Source organism: Eptesicus fuscus, chromosome 22 (genome assembly GCF_027574615.1).
Source record: "Eptesicus fuscus isolate TK198812 chromosome 22, DD_ASM_mEF_20220401, whole genome shotgun sequence".
NCBI classification, from domain to species: domain Eukaryota; kingdom Metazoa; phylum Chordata; class Mammalia; order Chiroptera; family Vespertilionidae; genus Eptesicus; species Eptesicus fuscus.
The window spans coordinates 8642406-8662604 of record NC_072494.1 but is presented as its reverse complement, the minus strand read 5'-3'; the positions used below and the strand labels follow the sequence as shown (position 1 = coordinate 8662604).

The following is a 20199-nucleotide window of genomic DNA, read 5'->3' as shown; positions in this document are numbered from 1 at the left end:
GGGGTCCCTGAGTTCCCTGGGATGTGAGGCATGGGAGGGGCCGCCGGGCATGGCCTGGCCTTGATGCCAGCCTGGGCCTTTCTGGGGGGCCCATTCGGTGCCCAAAGGCAGTCCCTCCAAAAGAGCTGTTCATTAATTCAAGAGCTTCTGCTGTGGAGCTCAGACAACTGCTGGCTGTGGCTCTGGTACGGGGACAGGCCGGGGCCTGGGCTCCATGTTCCCCATCCCCCAAGGCTGCCCCAGCCCGAGCCCCATCTCTGTGTCTGCCCCCTGCACTTGGTGCCTGGAAGAGAGGAAGTAGCCATGAGTGTCACCTGCTCGCCAATGGGAGGCGTTACTGACTCTGGCAGAACATGCGCCCTACGATTTTTGGAGTAGTTACAATAATGGGGCTATTTTGGTGTCTCATCACTGCGCTCCTGGGTGAGCGAAGGGGGAAGAGAGGCCGGGACCTGGCTCAAAACCACCCCCGGCACAGAGCTCTGTACTTGCCTGGCTCTCCCAGGGGTGGTGGAGGCCGCTCCCCGCTCCCACGTCCCCCTCCCTCCAGTGGTGCACTGTCACAACACAGCAGCGTGGCGGTGGCTGGAGCCAACCCCTGGGGCCCAGACGCAGCTCCACAGGACAGGCCAGGGCAGGACGTGTCTAAGAGTGTGCTGTGCACCCACACCTGGTCACGCATTCTCACGGCCAACCCGTTTTACTGCAGAGAAGGGAGGGTCATCTGTGCAGTGCTTTCACTTTACAGCTGGGGAAGCCACAGCTCGGAGGCACAGTGACTTGCCCTGGATCAGTGGTCGGCAAACTGCGGCTCGCGAGCCACATGCGGCTCTTTGGCCCCTTAAGTGTTCTAACGCCATTTCTTCAAAATAGACTCGCCCAGGCCGAAAACCGACTTCTGTGCATGGGCCACGAAGTTTCAATCGCACTGTACGTGCGCGCCCGCACGTGGTATTTTGTGGAAGAGCCACACTCAAGGGGCCAAAGAGCCGCATGTGTCTCTCGAGCCGCGGTTTGCCGATCACTGGCCTAGATCATTCCGCTGGTTAGCAGAGCTGGGGTTTGAACCCAGACCTTCTGGCTCCAAGATCAATGTGAGTCCTAAGTTTATCCTGTTGCTGGAGCCTCAGAAGACCCACAAGATGCCTTCCCTAAGTCCACTTGCTGAAGGTGCTGATGGGTGGGGAAGCCCAGGGCTGAGAAGGAAGAAAGAGGCAACCCACAAGCTAGGGCATCCTCCCTGGGCCCGAAAGCCAGGAGCTGTGGCCTCTGACACCCCGGCTGGCAGAGGTCCTCACTCCCATCCTCCACCCAGCGACGTACCCAAGGCAGCTGCCCCTCCTCCTCCTCTCGCTGACTCCGCCGTCCACGGGCCACACCTGGCCCCTCAGCCCACCAGGTGGGCTCTGATAGCACAGCCCGTGGTGCAGGACCAGGGCCTGGCCCAGCAGGCAGGACGATGGGAGGTTTACCAACAGACCATATGCTTGCTGCGTGCCAATTTTGATTTTTCTCCTAGCAGCCGGTAAAGTCTTCCTAGTGGCTTCTTCTCATGCCTGCCAATCCAGGGCTTGGAGAAGCTACCTGATAGGGACTACCTCGAGGGCAGCTGATGCTCATTGCCCACAGGTTCAATCAATGCCTTTCACAACCATGCAGCTGGAAAGCAGTCAGGCAGGGATTCGAACCCCAAACCCCATTGGGGCTGTTTGTACTGATTCTCAGACTTGTGATCCCTCCCCTCTTTGGATGAAGAACCAAAACCCCAGCTTCCCACCAGAGCCCCCACCCGGAAGTTCTTCGCTGATGACTAACGTGGGTCTAGTTGAGGCCAATATGCCTTGAAACATTAGATGGCCAAGAAAACAGTTTCTCAGCTTTGGCAAAGGGGAGATGGAGTAAAATCTGATACATTCTCCCAGTGTGTGAAGGCGCAGTGTCTGCGTTTCATGATGAAGTAGCAGATGGGAAGGAGGGGAGGAGGAGGGAGGCACCGGGCTGGACATGGAGAGTTTCCTGAGGTCCAGGTGATGGAACGTGAAAACGTGTGAGTGAGGTGTTTTAAAAAGAGGCCTCGGTGTTGGGTGTAGGGTAAGGTGACCAGATCATCCCGCCAAAAGCGGGATGATCTGGTCACCTTAGTGTAGGGTGGCCCTGCTTGGAAGCTGGGACTGGATGAGTTGACCAGTCACCCGGTCTCTTGATGCCTAGTGATGTGAGATGGGAGTTGCCTTCCTCCAACCCACCAAGATCCCACCAAGGGAATGCACCCTGAGATACGACACCTTCAGCTCTCCTAGGAAGCCCACAGGGGCTGCAAACCATCCCCTCCCCCACCTCAGGACTTCAGGAAGCAAGAAAATAACTCCAACTCTGCAAGAGACAGAGGGAGACTCTCCCAACATCTCCCCCCGGCTTCCTCCTCCCAGTGCCAGTGGCTGCACCCGGGGGAGCTCAGGTGGGAGGGTCCAGGCAGAGAGCCCAGGGTCCTTCCACTGAGCTTCCACATGGGAACAAGAGCTTCTGCCCAGGGGTCCTGCCCACCGCTGCCCAGCTTCCTCCTCTCCCAACCTCTCCCGCAAAGCAGTGTCCACAGCAACTTAGCACCTCGCAAGATGATGCCATACAGGTGTTTTTCGAGACCAACGACAGGCTGCGGCCAGGACACCACACTGGCTGCTGTAAGCTAGCAGGAGATGGCTCCCCCAGAAACCTGTGATGCAGGCTGTAAAACCACCCATGTGTCTCCCTTCCAGAGGAAGCAGGCTACAGCAGGAGGAGGGAGGGATGGGGGAGAGCAAAGCCTTCAGAGTCAGCACATGAGTCCACATCTAGACTTGGTTGATCGCTCTGAGACCTCAGGCAAAGGTTAGCCTCTGTGAACCTCAATGCGGCTGTCATTATGACCTCCTCCGAGCAAAGCTGCACCAACGAAATGAATTAAATACAAGTGAAGCACCCAGCAGGGTCTCCGGCAACCATTAGACACTCTTTAGCTGATAGTTCCCTTCTCTGTTGACTTTGGCTTTGATCGCCAGAAGAAGTAGGCTAAACGGAGTGGAAGAAACTTCTAAATCCCGGCCAGGTGGACATGCTCAATTGGTTCTTTTAACTCGATAAGGCAACCGTTCTCACTTGCTAAGACTTCCCGAGAGGGCTTGTTAAAACAGATTGTTGGACCCCACCCCGGGTGAAGGTGGGCCCAATAATTTGCATTTCTGGTAAGTTCCCTGTGATGCTGGAGCTGTAGGTCTGGGCACCACATTTTGAGCAGTGTTACAGAATGGGGCCAGATGTCTTTAAAACACTACCCAGTTTTCTTAAACCCTCTGACTGGGCTGAGATGGTTTCTGGCTACAGCTTAGCTATCCAGGGTACCGCTGGCATGTAGGGAGAAGGTGAAGGGCAATAGCGACCAGGCCCCCCCTGAGGATCCCATGTGGCTTTGATCCATCAGGACCCTGTCACCTAACAAAGGAGAAGATGCCCTTTTAGGATCATAACTTTTGCTCAGCAGCATGGGGACTGAATGGCTTTGGTCGTGCTCCCTGAGGACATGCTCCATGTCACAGAGAGGCTAGTAGGGTCTGATCCAGGGCAGCCTACAGTCTCATTTGCCTAAAGTTGCAAACTGAGGATACATAAGAATCACCTGGGAGCTTGTTAATCATCCACATCCAGGCCCCATCTTCGGAGCCTCTGACTCAGCAGATCTTGGGTGCAGCTCAAGAATCACATCCCTGCCTCCCAAACCACACCCTGAGGAACACACCCTGAAGCCATCCTGTTACCCACAGGGACACTCTTGTCACCCATCCTTTTTGCCACCTTCTCAATCAGTTAAACCCCACAAGGCTGAGTTGCTCATTAAGTCAGCAAGTATGTATTGAGCACGTGTTGCATACCAGGTACTGTGCTCAAGCCCAGAAAGACAGTGCTAAGGACAATGTGGGGCCGGAACTAGGGTAAGGAAAGCAAGGCCTAGGGGGCGCAATGGGAGGAGACACCCACTCGTGGAGGCATGCATGAGCCCCAGAGGGCCTCTGTCACACTGGGCCCTGCTTCACACTAGTCCTGGTAAAACAGACCCGCCCCTGTCCTTCGGGAACTCACAGTCTAGGGCAGGGACTGTGGCTTTGGAGGAAGTGATCCCGGGGATGAGCGGACACCTGCCTTATGAAGAGTTAGGGAAAGTGATCAGAGGGAGTGAGATGTGCAAAGTCCTGGGGCGGGAAGAACCTGGGACTCTGGAGCTTAAAGCGAGGAAGGAGGGCCGTGGCAGGGGCCTGTGATGTAGGCCTGGCCGGTCGCGGTAAGGGTTTGGGTTTTCATGCCTAGCGCCAGGGGAAGCCATGGAGGGTTTGAAAGAGAGGAGTGGTGCGGTCCATCTTACAACCTGAAAGAGCACTCTGGCTGCCGTGGGGGAATGAGGCAGGACCAAAGGAACCAGGGAGTTACCTGTGGCCAGGTGAGAGGTGGCCTGGCCCTCTGGGTGGCATTGAAGGTGGGAGAAGTGGGTAGACTGGAGATGGGATTTGGAGACAGAACTGACCCAGGGCTTGTGAGGAACTAAATGCAAAGGGGAGAGGAAGGCAGGAGTCGGCGGTGATGTCTCATTTCTGACTTGAGCAACTAGGTGGGTGGAGGGGCCGCTCCCTGAGTTGAGGAAGAAAAGGAGAATGTAAATGGAACATGAGAGTTCACCTCTGAGCGTCTGAGACGTGTTCGATGTCTGTGAGACGTCCACCATGAGAAGTGTTGGCTCCAGGAGGCTGGAGTCTAGAAGACAGGCCTCTGAAGGGGCCCTAAGTCCGGAGTCGTGACCATGGAGATGGGCATTGATGTGGATGAGAAGGAGGGAGAGGCACAGACCCGAGTTCTGAGGAACTGTGCTAGTTGAGGCAGAGAGGAAAGGAGGACCCAGCAGAGACTGGGAAGGGGCAGCCAGCGGGGGCGGGGGGCGGGGGGGAAGGCGGAGTGGGGAAGTGGATGCTTCAAGAGCAGACGGTCATCTCCATGAAAGGCTTCACAGAGCAGCCTCACACAGTAGGACCGAGACATGCTGGGGGGTGGGCAGGGGGAAGGCCCAAAGCTTCAGGTCAGCAAAGAGAAGGAAGCCCAAGCCACCATCACCGGCAGTTCAAGTGTATGCCTTTGGCTGAGCCCAAAGCCCTGCCTGTTTGGTGTCCCCGGGCACCTGTTGGCAGCACCACTCAGTTGCCACAGGAGACCACCCACTGGGACCAGGACTCCCCCCTCCTGCCACAGCCCTGCCGGCACAGAGAGGGGTGCTCACCACCCCAAGATGCCCACCCTCTCCCTGGGGAAGCTGACGGCTATTTGACAGCCACGGGCAGACGGACAGCTTGAGTCGGGAAAGGAAGACAGATTCTCATCGCCAACTTTGTTAGTGTGCCTCCTGCTGCTCCGTCATTAATGATGACGCCGGTGGGCGGGCCAGGGCGGAGGTGAGGTCCTGGGCTCTGGCCTCTCGTGGCCAAGAGCCTGGGGTGCAGACTCTCCAGCTTGCCCAGGCATTGCCTCCATCTTTTCTGGAACTTTCCTAACTCCGCTCCCCCCTGGCTCCTTCCACCCGCTCTGCGCCCACCTTCCCAAATGCCATTAGGAAGAGAACTGCACCTCCCCGTGCGATTCTGAGTCACAGATACCTGCCCAAAAGTAATGGTGCGTGTGAAACACTGAACCTCTTTCCAAGGGCAAATTCACGAATGGGAGAAAAAGTTTCCTAAATAAAACGGGCTGTTTCCCTGAAGATGCTCAGATACAGTAACATTGGCCTCCTGCTGTGCTTGAGCCTCTCTGGATCCCTGGGGACCAAACACAGCCTCCAGGATCTCCCCCACTTCCTCCCGCACCCCCGGGCTCCACGTGAGCTGGAGGGTCCCCTCTTCTCCATGGGGTCTGAGCTCCTGGTGTCCACACCACAGGCTGCAGCTGGAGTATATGGAGTTCGTTTAAGGCGCCTCAATTCTGCCCCATTATTTATTCATAAAGCTGCAAAGCCCTTGGGGCAGAAAGCACTTGAGAGAGAAACCAGGCTTGGAGCTCAGAACAAACAGAACCCCGCAGGGAGCCCGAGCATCTCTCACTTCCCGCCCTACAACCACCCACCCAGGGAGGGACCCACCCACCCAGGGAGGAACCCACCCCTCCAGGGAGGAACCCACCCCTCCAGGGAGGAACCCACCCACCCACCCACTATCGTCATCAGACCAGCGCTCACAGCAGGAGCCCTCTCAGCACAGGAAGGAACGCCCACCCCGGGCGCCCTCCCAGCAGAGTCCTGAGCCAGCTTGGGGGCTTGGGGCGGGTGGAGCGAGTCTCTCTCCTCCACTGCAGCCCCCTCATCAGTGGGTCTCCCCATCCTACAGATGTGGTCCCAGGTGGGCCTTGGCCTTGCTCCAGGGCACTTGTAACATCTGTCCCTAGGCCTTTGGACCCAGGGACCATGGGCACATCCCCCAAGTCAGACCAGGGGAGGGAGGGGAGGTGACCCAGGAGGAGGGAGCAGGACAGCTGGCTGGAAGGGACAGTGCTGACCAGGACGGTCAGGCAGGGAGAGGCTATTTCAGGGCGGAGAGAACAGGGCGGAGGCATGGCCGTGCAAAGTAACCTGGAGGGCTGCGGGGGCAGAGCATCAGAGAGGCCGGAGGGTGTGGCCCAAACTGTGGGCTCTCCGGCCACGCCACTGGCTGCAGGGCCTCCCGTCCCAGCTCTGCCATGTTGCAGCTGTGTGTCCTTGGGCCAGGTGCCTAACCTCTCTGTACTTCAGTGTCCCCATGTAGAAGATGCGGATAATGATAGTACCCACCTCATTAAGCTCTTGTGAAGATTGTGTGGCTTCTATGTATAAGCACTTAGGACTGAATGGCACATAGTAAACACTCAATAAATGTTAGTGGGTATCACCGCCGGTGTGCAGGGCACCTCAAACAGAATGGCCAGCAGGAAAGGCAAGGGCTAAATCTCAAACCGGCATGCCACTCCATTCTGTTAAATAAGCCGTACTACTCATAAATGTCAGAGGTGGAGCTTGCCCCAGAGCTGCCTGACCCCCAACCCATATTCACAACCACTCCTTCGTCACCAGTGCTTACTGAGCACTTACTATGCAGCAGGCAGTGGGCTAGGCATGAAAGCTATAAAGATGGGTCAAACCGGCCCCCATCCCTGTGCTAAGAGCCCACAATCTAGTGAGAACACAGAGTTCACAGTAATCCCCACAATCAACTTAGAAGTTGTGGTCATGGCACAGGCTATGAAGAGGGGGTCACGATGCTGTGCGGCAGATACCAGGGCAGGGCGGTCTCGCCCCAGTGTCCCGCCTCCACACCTGACCCATCTCCACCCCCAACTCCCAGCCCCAGGCCCACACGGAGCATTGCTGTGGAGGTTGCTTTACCCAATGGAGCCAAATTGGCTTCCACCCGTCTCTCCTCCGGGCCCTGCCCCCGGGTGACTTGGCGCGCCCTGCCCAGGGCCGCAGAGCTCCTGTCTCCTGTGGCTTTCCTGAAAGCACAGCGGATGCTTCTCCGCTGATGCTGAGAGGTTCAGACAAGCCACTTAATGATTAAGAGACTGGAAGTGTTCTCTGAGATGGGGAAGCATCGTGCTGGCTTCGCTCAGCCTCGATTCCCAAGACGGACCGGGAGGCACTGCGGCCACTCGTTGCCTCTTTAGGAGAAAGAAAGCTGGTCCTGGGAGGAACAAAACATGTGGAGGCGGCGGGGACCGGAGGAATGAGAGCATCTGGTTTCAAAACCAAGTTGCTTGATGCTTTGAGGTGGGCCCGACACCAGCCAGGCGTTCTTGGCCATCTCAGTGGTGATGGACGTTCCACTTTGAATCTTTGGTTTTAGGACATCGCAGGGACCTTAAGGATAGAACATCGAGTACAAGTCCCTCATATCACAGACGGGAGCCCAGAGCTGTGAAATGACCGGCCCAAGGTCTCGAAGCTCGAAGCTCGCTAGCGGCCGAGGGACGAAAGCCCCTGTGGGTCAGGGCTCTTTCCTGGGCGGCCATCCGCAGGGATTTGTTCCTCTGCCTGGGCCATGTGAGCGCATCAGGAGAGAGAAGCACTTTCGTGAGCGCTTGCAGATGGGCTGCTGGGGAGCCAGTGGGAGTGATGCTGTGCCTTTAAGAATCGGACTGCCCAGATGCCTGGGCACTGCAGCCAGGGAAAGCACTGTGACTGGGGGCAGCAACGTCAGGCGGACAGGTTGCACTTTAAGCACAGACTCTGTAGGAGCCAACATCCTGGCTCTTCCTCCGTGGCAGCAGGCCTGCGCCCTCCAAGCACTAGCCAAGACGTTTAGCCAGCCGCTGCTGGGCTCAGATCTACCCTGTCACCCCTAGATTAGGAGTCGGGAGGGCCAAGTGAGCTTCTGGACAGCAGTGACCTCTCCGGCAGCGGGGAGCTCATTACCAGGCAGGGGCCCTAAGGCGGCTCCCCTGACAGTGGGTAGAGAGGAAAGCAATAACACGCTGGCTGTTCTGCAGCTCCTGGTCCCTCCTGGTTTTATTAAAGCCAAAGGGGCAAGCATCCCTAATGCGCATCAAGGCTAGGAAGGCACACAGATCTGGGGCTGGAGCCTCCGGGGAAAGAGAGCAGGGCAGGGAGAGGGCCTGGCGAGGCCACCCGTGGGACCGGGCTTTCCAGAGAGGAACGTGGCTACCCGAGATGCCGACTCTGTTTCCTTATTCCCCACCTCTCTGTTTACTCAACATCTACCTATTACTTTCCTTATCAACTAACCCAGTCCTCTGCCTCCTGCGTGTGCAGGCGCAACATCCCCTTGATCCACTGAGCCAAGAGCAGCCAACTCCCCATCAGGCCCGGTGAGGCCGCCACAAACAGCAGAGGGTTTGGGAGCCCCTCGTCTAACCTCTCATCTGCTTCTTTGCAGGAAAGCGTGGATTTGGGGGAGATCATGTTCTCCCTCTGCTACCTGCCCACAGCAGGCAGGCTCACCCTCACCGTGATCAAGTGTCGGAACCTCAAGGCCATGGACATCACCGGCTACTCAGGTACCTCTCCCGCCCCAGGGGCCTGCCCGCGGCCACCCGGCAGCCCGAGCGTTAGGATTTGGAGAGAGAAGGGGAAGAACTGTCAGCATTCACAGAAAAGCGGCCGCTCAGGAGGGACACGCCGTGGGTTCGCGTCCCCGTTCTGCCACTTCCTTGCACTGTCATGTTTTGGTTTCCTGATCTGAAAAAATAACTTCCCAGGTTGTTTTCAGGATAAACGAGTTAACTCACATAAATGCTTAGAATTGTGCCAGGCACATAATGAGCACTCAGCAGATACTAGCTATTACCACCGTTCTTTCTCCAGAGGAGGGCGAGCATAGGAAGCGAATACACAGGAGTGAGTACATGTTGGAGGTCCACGCCGCCTGCGGCAGCTCTGCAGTCCCAGTGAAAGGAGCAACGCCACCAAAAAGCCGAGTGCATTTGTGTTTGAGTTTTCCCTGCAGGGCTCCGGCCTCAGCCTCAGCAGCGGGAAAGCTGCTGGGAGCCGCAGGAGAAAATAAGTCCCAGTCTCGCCCCCGAGGAAATGCCTGCTTGGGGGCAGCTGTAGAGACTGCAGCTGGACGTGGGGTCGATTCTGCAAGGCTGTCAGAGGAGAAGGTGTTTGAGTTTTGATATCACAGAGGAGTAGCTTGGGTCCCAGGAGCCTCCACCCACCCACTCTTGGCTCAAGTTAGCCCTAGAAGTGAAATGGGGCGAAGCATCCCTGAGAGCGGGCACACGGAGCAGACTGGGCCGCACACAGAGGGCAGGTGCAGGAAGAGGCCTGGCTGGCTTCCCGGGAGCCCACCTCAGAGGCTCTGATGACTTGGATTACAGAGTAAAGCCTCTCCCGCGGTGCCTCCAAACTTGGATGGGAGTGTATGGAAGGTTTTCCCTTCTATCCCTTAGTCTCATCTCCTTCGTCTAATCACAGTTGCCATAAAGAGGGGCCGGTCCAGCTGAAAACATCTGGCCCAGGTGCAACCCGGTGGTGCCCTTTGAAGAAGAGGCGGTAGAGGTCTGGGAAAATGAGGTTTCAGGGAAACGCCCACACACTTACTGTGTCTTGTTTGCAGCTTTGAATCGCTAGGAGCCTCTGCTTCTAGCCGCCCCCACCCCGCTCCCTGCAGCGCTCTGGCCTCCAGGCCAAAGACTCCCCCAGTTAGCGCCTCCCCCTCACCCCTCAATGCCTCTCCTTCCACCGAAGCTACCGCCACTCATCGGGAGGTGGGCAAGAGCTTAAAGAACCTTTTCAGACATAGTCAGCTTTCTCCAAAAATACAGCCACCGGAGATTTCATTTTAATATCAAAATAAGTGCATGCCAGGGACAGAAATTCACGGAGGACTCTCAAGGCTGCTGAGGCAAATGGGATTTTGCTACCCAAGTCCCCACACTATCTTCTGGGGTGTAATTACATTGATGTGCTAGGGAGAGAGCTGGTGGCGGAGCCACTGAGGTCAAGGCCGAGGCTGCTCCCCATCAGAGGGTTGGGGGCTGAGGCCACGGGCTGAGTCCTAACCTCCCTCTCACAGTTGCCCCCCTTTGCCACCTGGGCTTAGAATCTGGTGCTGTCTCAGCTTGATTCTGAAAACGCAGGTGTCGCTTCTTGTCAGGGATTTCTGCCTACTTTGTTCACTGATAGAATCAAGTGTGGAGAACACAGTAAGCATTGAATAAATATGGAATGAATGAGTGAATGAATGAGTGAGTGAATGAATTTATAGCTTGAAGAGCCTTATCCAGGTGATGCATCGGGGGCATACAAGGGCCTCTCAAACTAGACCCCCTTTTTGAGGATGACTTTGAGGTTACCTTCAGCCCAGACTGCTTTGATGTTGGACTAAACGAGGGAGGGAATGGAGCTTATTCATGGTCTGATCTTGATTTATATGGCGTTGACGTCTAAAACCAAGGATCTTCCTATTCTCCTTGATCTAAACTGGTCGTGAATCAATCCTCTAAGCCTATCTACTGGAACCATGACAGTGAACATAATTCAAAATAGTAAGGATCGGTTTGCCAGGAAGGGGTGGTGAGTCAGTGAACTCCCCCATCTCTGCCACATCTGGTCTGCACTACTTTGGATCCAGTGGTTAAAAAGTGAGCTTTGGAGTCAGACAGGCTAGGGTGCAAATCGTAGGCAAGTTTCTTCATCTCTCTAAACCTGTAAAATGGGGATGATAATGATGACGAATATTTTATAAGGTTAAGGTGACATGTAAATGACATGATGCATAGGGATCTCTTAGCTCAGTACCTGGCACATACTAAATGCTGAGTCATGATGGCTCTTGTGACAACGAGGCTGCAATACCCTGCTGGTCTTTGTGCCCCGCCCTCGGCTGCTTCAACAGCAGAGAGGAGAGGACCTCAGAGGTCGTGGGGAGCCAGCGTCCCACCAGAGCCGTGAAGTTTGGCCTCGGAGCACCCTAGGGAACAGTCACCGCGCTGCTCAGTGTCTCGGGTGCGGGTGAGATGGTTGGTTCTGGCAAAGGACGTGCACCCCTGGGTTTTTGGGTTTGCCTCGTAGGGGTGGACAGAGGGAGGCGGAAGCTGGGCGCCAGTCATAAGGCATTTGCTCCGGGCACGGCCCCCGGACAGGTGGCTCTTTCCCAGCCTGGAGCCGTGGACATGTGGCCTGCCATGGGAAGGCATGGACACAGGCATGGCAGGTGGTGTGGCAGCCTCCGCCTGAAGACACTTTCCAAAGCAATGTACACCCCTCGGAGTTTCGGGGTTGCCATGGTAACGACAGGTCTGGACGCTAGCTTTCCCTCTTCTCTGCTTGGACCTGAACTCTGTCCCGGACATATGCATAGGGAGGGAGCTGGCGAAACCAAAAACTGTCCCGCAGCGGTGCTCGGTGCCCAGGCCGCCTCTTCCTTTTTTTTACTGAAAATCCTCCTGAGAGGGGGCCCTTTCAAATGGGCGATGGAGGGGGGACTGGGGGAACAGGGTTGATTAAACACCTCATCGTCTCCCAGTTCCTCGTGAATCCATGTCTCCATGTCCCTGTGGTTAAGGCACAGCTGCCACTGCACATTGGCTAGTCGGTGGCTCATCTGTCTATGGAAATGCCTTCAAGGCTTGGAGTTTCTGACCAGGGCCCCAGCTCGCTCTAGCTCCCCTGTAGCTGTGTGCCTCAGCTACCACCGAGCAATGCCCGGAAGCGTGAGGCCTGCTGGGTGCCTGGGCGCCTGGGGGATGAAATACACCTGTGAATCCAGGAGTCGGGGAGCGGCTACTCGGCCCCCACCTCCTGACAGATTCGCATGAGCCCTGGCACCCGGGCAAGAGGGTGTCTCTGCACATCAGTGTCTCCAAAGCTGCTATTACCCGCGAGCCGCCCTCCCGCTTCTCGGGCTGTGCCGCATAAATAACAGTTACGATGCCGCCCGGGACACCTGTGCTACGGGTACAATAGGCGTCACTTCACTGGGATGAGTAGAAAATTTCAGGGTGGAAAGATGACCATGAAACACCCATTCAGAAAAGTAAAGAGACAAAGATGGGAGGCCCGTGGATGTTCAGTAAAAGGACATCTTCTCGCGGGATGGAGAGAATCCAAGATCCCACTGAGAAATGAATCGCCAGTGGCTGCCCTCACTGCCCCGGCCACAGAGGAAGCAGAGAGAGGGGCTACCACTCCCCTTCCTGATGCTGGATGGAAATGTGCTGCTCGGACAACGGGACCCCAAATCCTTCTGCCAGGTGTGGAGCACACGGACACACTGTGCTTGTCGCTGCTCATTTACCCTGACAGCATTGCTTCTCTTTGGGTGCCATCGAGTTCTATTTTTACCCCCTTACTCTTTGGTTAGTAATGCTGACAAGCCCCCTAGAGAAAAGGACGCCAACGAGGTGAAAGGAATTGAGTGCCTCTTCACTACCCTTGGGAGCCAGCTGGCCATCACGGAGCCGAGATTTAGGGCATTGACTGCATACCCACGGGCAGGTGTCCTGATTTGGGGCCAGCCTTCCCATTAGTGCAGGTCTGTTAAGCGCTCTCCCAAGAATCCTGAGGTCTCTGAAGCATGGAGTGTCCTCAGAGACAGGCGTGCTCCATAAATTACTGGTGCTTTAATTGTTTTAACAACCCACGGGTGGCAGCTGATGACCAACAGTAGATGTAACAGGGCTTCTGTCCCCTCTGGTGCAAATGGTGTTAGAGGACATCTGTTTAACACGCTGCCTTCCCTTCCTTCCCACCGCCCCCATCGGCACAGATCCTTATGTCAAAGTGTCCCTGCTTTGTGACGGGCGGAGGCTGAAGAAGAAGAAAACAACCATAAAGAAGAACACGCTCAATCCTGTCTACAACGAGGCCATCATCTTTGACATCCCGCCAGAGAACATGGACCAAGTCAGCCTGCTCATCTCGGTGATGGACTATGATCGGTAGGTACGGGCCCCGGAGGGACACGACTCCCTACGTCTCCTGGCAGCACAGGGCTTCTTGACCGTGGACCTTGTGGTTCCCAGCCCAGGTGTCCACCGGCTTCAAGCCTGGCCGTAGCCACGGAGAGTACAGGAGCTTGAGGAAGAGCCTGGGTTTCCCCTCAGCAGAAGCTCAAGCTTCCCTTCCCAGCTGCTCCATTTCCGTTGGGGCAGCTCCCCCCACCAGTTCCCTTGCATTCAGTCCTGACTATTCCCATTCCTCCCTCTGGCACCAAGTCCTGTCATCTGTCCTTGAAAAAGCCTCTCTAGCCTCTCCATTTCCGCTGCCGCTACCACTCCCGCTCGGGGGTGGCTGTGCAGCCTCCATCACTCCCTCCGCCACCCAGCCAACCTACGAAAGGCACGCCTTCCTCATAAGGGACCACTTTCTTTCTGGACCCGCCCTTCTCTAGAACCATCCATGGCTCCTGGTGTCCAGCTCTTCCCCTGGACTCCCAAGGATTTCCATCATCTGGACCCAGCACATCCATCCTCCATTTCTCCTTTATTGGAGATATTTCTTCTCCTCCACTTATCCAGTCCCACTCCTCCATCCAGACTGGCTCAAAAGAATTTTCCGACTCCTCTCACTACCAGCACTCCTCTCTCCACTTGTCACTCTGCTGAGGGAGAAGGAAACCAGGCGGGAAAGCCTCAATCCGGGATTTTTAGCACAAGTCCTCAGGCACAGTAGGTGCTCGGTGAACATAGTTGAGCGATGATTGATGTCCTTGCTGAGTGAGTAACTCACCTCCCAGCCGCTGGGGGAATGGAGCAATGGTGCTCAGAGCAGGTTGATTTATTTCCAAATGCTGATAGCATTTCAAGCGTGGGGGTGATGTGCAAGCCGAGTCCAGGAAGGGAAGAGACCTGAACCCTCCAACTCCCCCAAGTCAGGCCATCTGCCCATCGTTTCCTGAGACTCCAAACGAGTGTAGAACCTTTTGCTCATCTGTCTGTATCCAGTGTCCGCCCAAGGAGGCGGGGCAAAGCATCACTGTTGCTGGCACCCTGCGGCCCTGCCGGGCACCTGTTTTCAGAGCTCAGCGCTCCGAGTTAGACCTGCCAACAGAGTCCCAGCCCCCGCCCACCCTCTCAGAGGGTGCGCCTGGCCCCCATCCCGGGCCTTTTGTCTCTCCCTCAGAGTGGGCCACAATGAGATCATAGGAGTCTGCCGTGTGGGGATCAACGCGGAAGGCCTGGGCAGGGACCACTGGAACGAGATGCTGGCGTACCCGCGGAAGCCCATCGCGCACTGGCACTCCTTGGTGGAGGTAAAGAAATCCTTCAAAGAGGTGGGTGAGGTCGCCCTCGGCCCTTGGCATGCTTGCTGCATGGCAGCGCGCGCTGGAGAATGGCCGTGGGCTGCTGCGAGGCCTCGCCTTTGTGGGTCCTGGGGGGAGGGGGCGTGGGGCCACGTGCTTCTCCCCCATTGTGACGGGCAGGGAGGAAGACCGTGGGAAGCTGCCTGACAGAGCCTCTGATGTGGGGCAGACAGAAGCAACACTGAGTTTTAGTTGGAAAATAAAAACTCGGAGGAAGCCTTCCCAGAAGCCCCGAATGCTTTCACCCAGGCCCTGGGCCAAGACAGCCCTTGAGGAGCGAACCCCACGGAGGTGAGATCAGAACTTGGCAAGAAATTCGACCTCTGTTGGGAGCAGCAAGTTCCCGAGGCTGCAGCCGGGCAGTCGGGGCAGTTTTCACACGGAGGGAGACGCCAGAGATCGGCGCTGCTCTAGTACACGTGGGTGCTCACGAGCTCGGCTGTAGGGTCTCCCTTCCTGGCGGGTCTAACAGAGACGCAGTGGACAGGGCACTTCCTGGGGCTCCCAGGGTTCGGGCTTCGAACTTGGCCCCTCCTGCCTTGCTGTGTAACCTTGAGCCAGTCCTTTCTCTCTCCAGTGACAGTTCCTCTGCCCCACCTCCACGGGCCTCCCCCAGAGTAAGATCCTGTGATTTATCGCCTTGGTGGTCCCAGCCTGCTTTTCTCACGTGGGTTGGGACATCGGGGTAGCCAGGCAGGCTTTCAGCCTCATTCTGAATGCCTCACACCCCATTCCATATCCTGGAAAACCGGGTGATCATTCACTCATCTCAAAGGACTTCATGCTTCACAAGTCTAGGGAGCTGCATAAAATTGGAAAATCTGCTAATAAAAAAATAAAGCGTCATCCCTCCCACCACATGGGCCCTTAAAAGCAGAGTCACCTAAAAAACAGAGTCATCTCGTCGCCACACTCTGGGACACAGAGAAGGTGTGGCAGCCAAGCCAGAGGACCTGCCGCCTCCTTCTCAGCGGACAAGCCTTTTCCCAGCGGCTTCCAGCAGTGAGGTGTCTCCAGAGAGATGGGGAGCTGAGGGTTGGAGGAGTGGAATCGGTCCTGGGGGAGCGGCGCCTCGGGGAGCCAGGCTATTGCTTTACCTCCCGGGTAGGTGAGGGCCTTGTGAAGCTCCCGCCCTGCAGCCCTTGGGGCCCCCAAGAGGGGTAAGACATAGACGCAAAGTTCCTGCCCATCTGCGGCCTCGCCTTTCCGTCTTGTGGCCTTGGTTTGACCACAGCTGTGGAGCTTGAGTGAGCGAGGCTGGTTCCTCAGCTCTGCAGCTCCCAGCCCTCAGGGAAGCCTCTGCCCCCTCTTTTCCAGAAGGTTCTCTCTGGAGAGTGGAGGTGAGGTTCCACAACCAGCCTCCACCTACACAGAAGGCAGCTACTGACAGCAGACGACTCGGGGACAGCACTGGCCCCTCACTGTGCCGTGCCCTCCCCTTTAAAAACCCTTTGGTGATATTTAAGAATACAGCAAACCGATCTGCGTGGTTTAGGGGCGGGGCATACGATGGGAGCTGAGAGGCTCTGATGGGCTCAGGCAGCTCACGGTTCCCACCCAGGTCTTCAGTTTCCTGGTTGATGAATGAGGCTCCTCCTAGGCAACTCTGACCCTCCATGACGACTGGGCAGGGGAGCCAGCATCTTGCAGCCCCCTTCTGACCTTCAATCTGCAATAACCCATCACTGTTACCCAACTGGGCTGCCCACATAAACTGGGTGTAACCAGCCAGGCTGGGGTTCGGGTGGGTGCAGGGCAGCGGAGAGGTGGTCCGACCCAGAATCCCTCTTCTTTGAGATGAATGCAACCTAATTAAGCCAAATAATTGATTCCAAATCCTGTCTTTTGTGAGTCCAACTCACTCGTTCAGACTACAAAAGAAAGAAAGATAAAGTAGAATCAAGCCCTTGAAAATGAATATTCGATGAGACAGTAAAGGGAAAGGAACAGTATATGGGATACGAAAAGAGAATAAATTGATTTATATCCTTTGGGTTCTACTTTTTTCTTGGCCTCACCAACGGAGCTCCCCAGACCGCCCCTCCCCCACGCACCGTCAAGCCGTCTTCTGCTCAGCTGATGGGTTCTCTGAATGAAGGAGCTGAAAATGACATGCGGCTTGGCAACCTAGGATTCCATCGGTACAAACGTGTATAAAATTTCCACCTACACCGTGAGCACCCCCAGTTTAAGGATCCAAAGCCCACCGGGCTAATATGAAGGCCGTGTTCTTTGGGTTCATGTGACGCATTGTACTTGAACGCTTATCTCAGTCATCCTCGGAGCTCTCATCCTGCATTCTCTTCCGTCCTGTTCTGGACACTGAGGGAGAGATCTTGCCCCGGGACCGCTTTCTCCCGTTTGTATAATCCGTGAAGAAATCTTGCTCCCCAGCTCCGGGGAAGATAGATGGCATCGCACCTGGGAAGCATCTGTATTTATATTGTACTTTTCTCAGAGGAGTTTGAGTGCTGTGATCATTTCTCTTTTTATTAACGAGAACAGTACTTGCTCGCTTGTTTGGGGTCTTTACATAAGGTCGAGGGGAGCAAATTAACTGAAAGGCATTTTTTCCTGCTGGGATTTTTCCCCCCATGAATACAAAGTGATTAAGCCACAGCCAGCATCCTTCCCTCGCTGCCTGTCATCGCTGTCACCACCTACCGCGCCCGGGATGGCCAGCAACCTTCTCCAAGGCGTTCTATTCTGAAGGGCCAAGTTCAGATCACCTGCCAGAGAGTTGAGGTCTCTGTTGGAATGTGACCCCTTTCAGAACAGTACAAGGTTCCTGGAGTGCAGCCCCCGCCCCTCCCCGGGAACGACTATTTTCCCGCCTGTGGGGACCAGGTCTCCGCCAGTTCACAACCCCCAGCAAGCCTCCTGGGTCATGCATTCGCCTGCCCACTGTCCATGAACCCGTCTCCTCTGTGTTTATCGTCACAGGAAAATCAGGGGCTGGCGGGGAGCCGTGTGCCTTCTTCCTTTGCCCTGGATAAACAAGTATGCTCCGTGTGCCTTCTCGGTGGGCTGTTACAGAAGGAAAAATGGGCGCTCTGTGTAGAGATTTCATTTCCCCCCTCTGATCTGGCCCATCAGTCAGGTGGTTTAGGTGGCATGGGAACCCAGGGGAGAAGCCAGTAATTACAAGGTACCTTGTACCAACATTGATGGTCATCACAGAAAAAGGAGAACTTCTAAAATGAAGGTCTGTTCAGTGAAAGCCTTAGTCACCGTCTCACGCCATGTCACCTTTTGGTTAAGGAACCCTTGAGTCAGAAGTCACAGTGGGCTCGTCCGACAGCAGGCATTTATTGATCTAAAATATTTCACCAGGGAAACCCTCGGTTGTGAGTGCATTCACGTGGATGCTGCGAGCAGAGACTGCCGCCCGGAGTTAGGAGTAAGTACCAAAGAGGTCAGGCGTCTTACTGCATTCCCTGTCTCCTTCCCCTGGCGCGGCCAGAGGCCAGGATGGCAGCCGGGTGGCGTGGAAGGAGCGCCGAGTTGGGAGTTAGGAGACCTGGTTTCGGATCCTGGCTCTGCCCCGAGCTAGCTGTGTCTTCACGTCTCTGTGTCTTTGTTTTCTTATCTTCAAGAAGGAGAGAGTTAGATGGCATGGTCTCCCAGGCCTGCCTCGGGTCTGGCGTGCTGGGTCACACAGTGGTCAGTACTGCTTGTCCAGCCGTGGTTGGCTGTAACGCTGCCGCTCAGCCTAGACGGGAAGCGCGAAGGGGCCACGAGGCGCTGAGCTGGGGGAGGAGCTGAATGAAGGAGCTGGCTTTCCTGAGAATGGGGAGCATGAAGGCGTTCGGTAGGCTTGGGTCTCTCCTCAGCACCAGGGCCACCCCCCTTGTCCAAAGGAGATGCTGATAGCAGGTGGTCTATTCCTTAGGGGGCTCGGCTTTGTCTGGAAATGGCCATGTTGAGCGGGGAACTGTGTCCTCTCCCCCCACCCCCCCCACACACACCACATGCACAAATGCATATCCAGTCCCCACTCAGCCCCGTCACTCCACGGGGAGACCCTGAGGCTCACAGCAGCACAGGCTGCACTTCCGTTTCGGAAAGACCATCCTACCCTCCCCGACTCTCCCGGAGCCTGGTCCTGCGGCACCTCGCAGAGTGTTGGGTCTCCTCAGCTCACAGAAAGGCTGGACTGTCTCCCTTTGAAGCCCACAGCCCCCAGGCAGCTGGGAACATTCATCCGCAGGATCAGCTCCTGGCCCAGCGAACACTGCTGTAGCTATGACCGGCTGGCTTTCCCATGCAAACAAGGGCGAGGTGCTCAAGGGCGGGTCCATCAGCCTCAACCTCTCCTTCACCCCATCCTGCCTCAGGACATCACCCACTTTCACAGCGGGGCTAGGGCCGGGCTGAGAGGAGGCAACCCCGAGATGAGAGAGCCGAGGGGAGCAAAGGCGGGCACCTGGAAGGGGAAGGGGCTGCCGGCCCTCCACCTCCTACCTCTCCACCAGTCAGCGTGGATGCCCCGAGGAAGCATTAAGACTGAAGAACGCCCAGAGCTAGAGCAACATCAGGCTTTTAACTGTACTAACAGCCCGCAGACAAATCGCTAATAATTCATGATCGGGCTCTTGGCAGGGAGGGCATACTCTGCAGACTGCCTCTCTCAGTAACATAATCCGATTTTCCGTGTGAGAAATGGCGGAAGCTCAGAAACGGCCCAGTCACCGCACCTCCTCAACACACACACACACACACACACACACACACACTCACACACACACTCACACTGAAGCACGCTTTCATGATCTCTGCAGTAGGTCTATTTCCAAAATCAGGTATTCCCAACTAGAGCTGTGCCCTTACGTTTTTTGCATGGCTGACAGCAACACTCAAGAAAGCTTACAAGAGTGAATTCAGTGCATGAGCCAGACCAGTTCTGGAAGCTGAGCTGTCAGTTTCCGCCGCAATCAATAACCGACTTCTCTCCTCCCAGCAGTGGCAGGGCCGCGCCGCCAGCTTCGACAGCGAGAGCTCGTGCCCCTCTCCGAAGCCACCTCCGACACCGTGAGCCGCACGGCCGAGCCACACCAACGGGACTCGGCACCGTTCTTTCTGCACCTGTTCAACCGTCTCCACACAGCGCCCTGCAGACGGCGCACCAGGGACAGCGCGGCGCGCGGGGTCCTACCTGCTCCTGCGTAGGTCAAGGCCGAGACACTTGTCCTGCGGTCAGATCTGTCTTAGTCTTTTCTGTCTCCCAAGGTGATTTTCTTTTGTGTGTGTGTGGTTTTCACTCTTTATGGATCTGCTGTCAAGAAAGGGAGAAAAAAGAAAGTAGGCAAAAACAGAGTGGAGAGCCCGTAAGTCGGTTCAGTAAAATACAGTGTAAAATAGTCGTCTTTTGGGGGAAAGGTGATGTGAATTTCTGGAA

General features: G+C 56.0%; 1 protein-coding gene across 3 annotated transcripts in view; it reads left to right on the top strand.

Annotated features, from left to right (window-relative positions):
• Positions 1 to 19836, top strand: part of SYT6 (synaptotagmin 6) — a 47423-nt gene extending 27587 nt beyond the window's left edge. The window contains exons 4-7 of one of the 3 annotated variants that reach the window (XM_028154110.2): positions 8931 to 9051; positions 13266 to 13437; positions 14621 to 14771; positions 19765 to 19836. In XM_028154110.2, coding sequence (XP_028009911.1) covers positions 8931 to 9051; positions 13266 to 13437; positions 14621 to 14771; positions 19765 to 19836 — 516 coding nt within the window. Of the gene's footprint in view, positions 1 to 8930; positions 9052 to 13265; positions 13438 to 14620; positions 14772 to 18134; positions 18364 to 19764 lie in introns of those variants that run through there. The other 2 variants (XM_054711993.1, XM_054711992.1) reach the window with 2 other exon arrangements.
• The last annotated feature ends 363 nt before the right edge of the window (positions 19837 to 20199 follow it).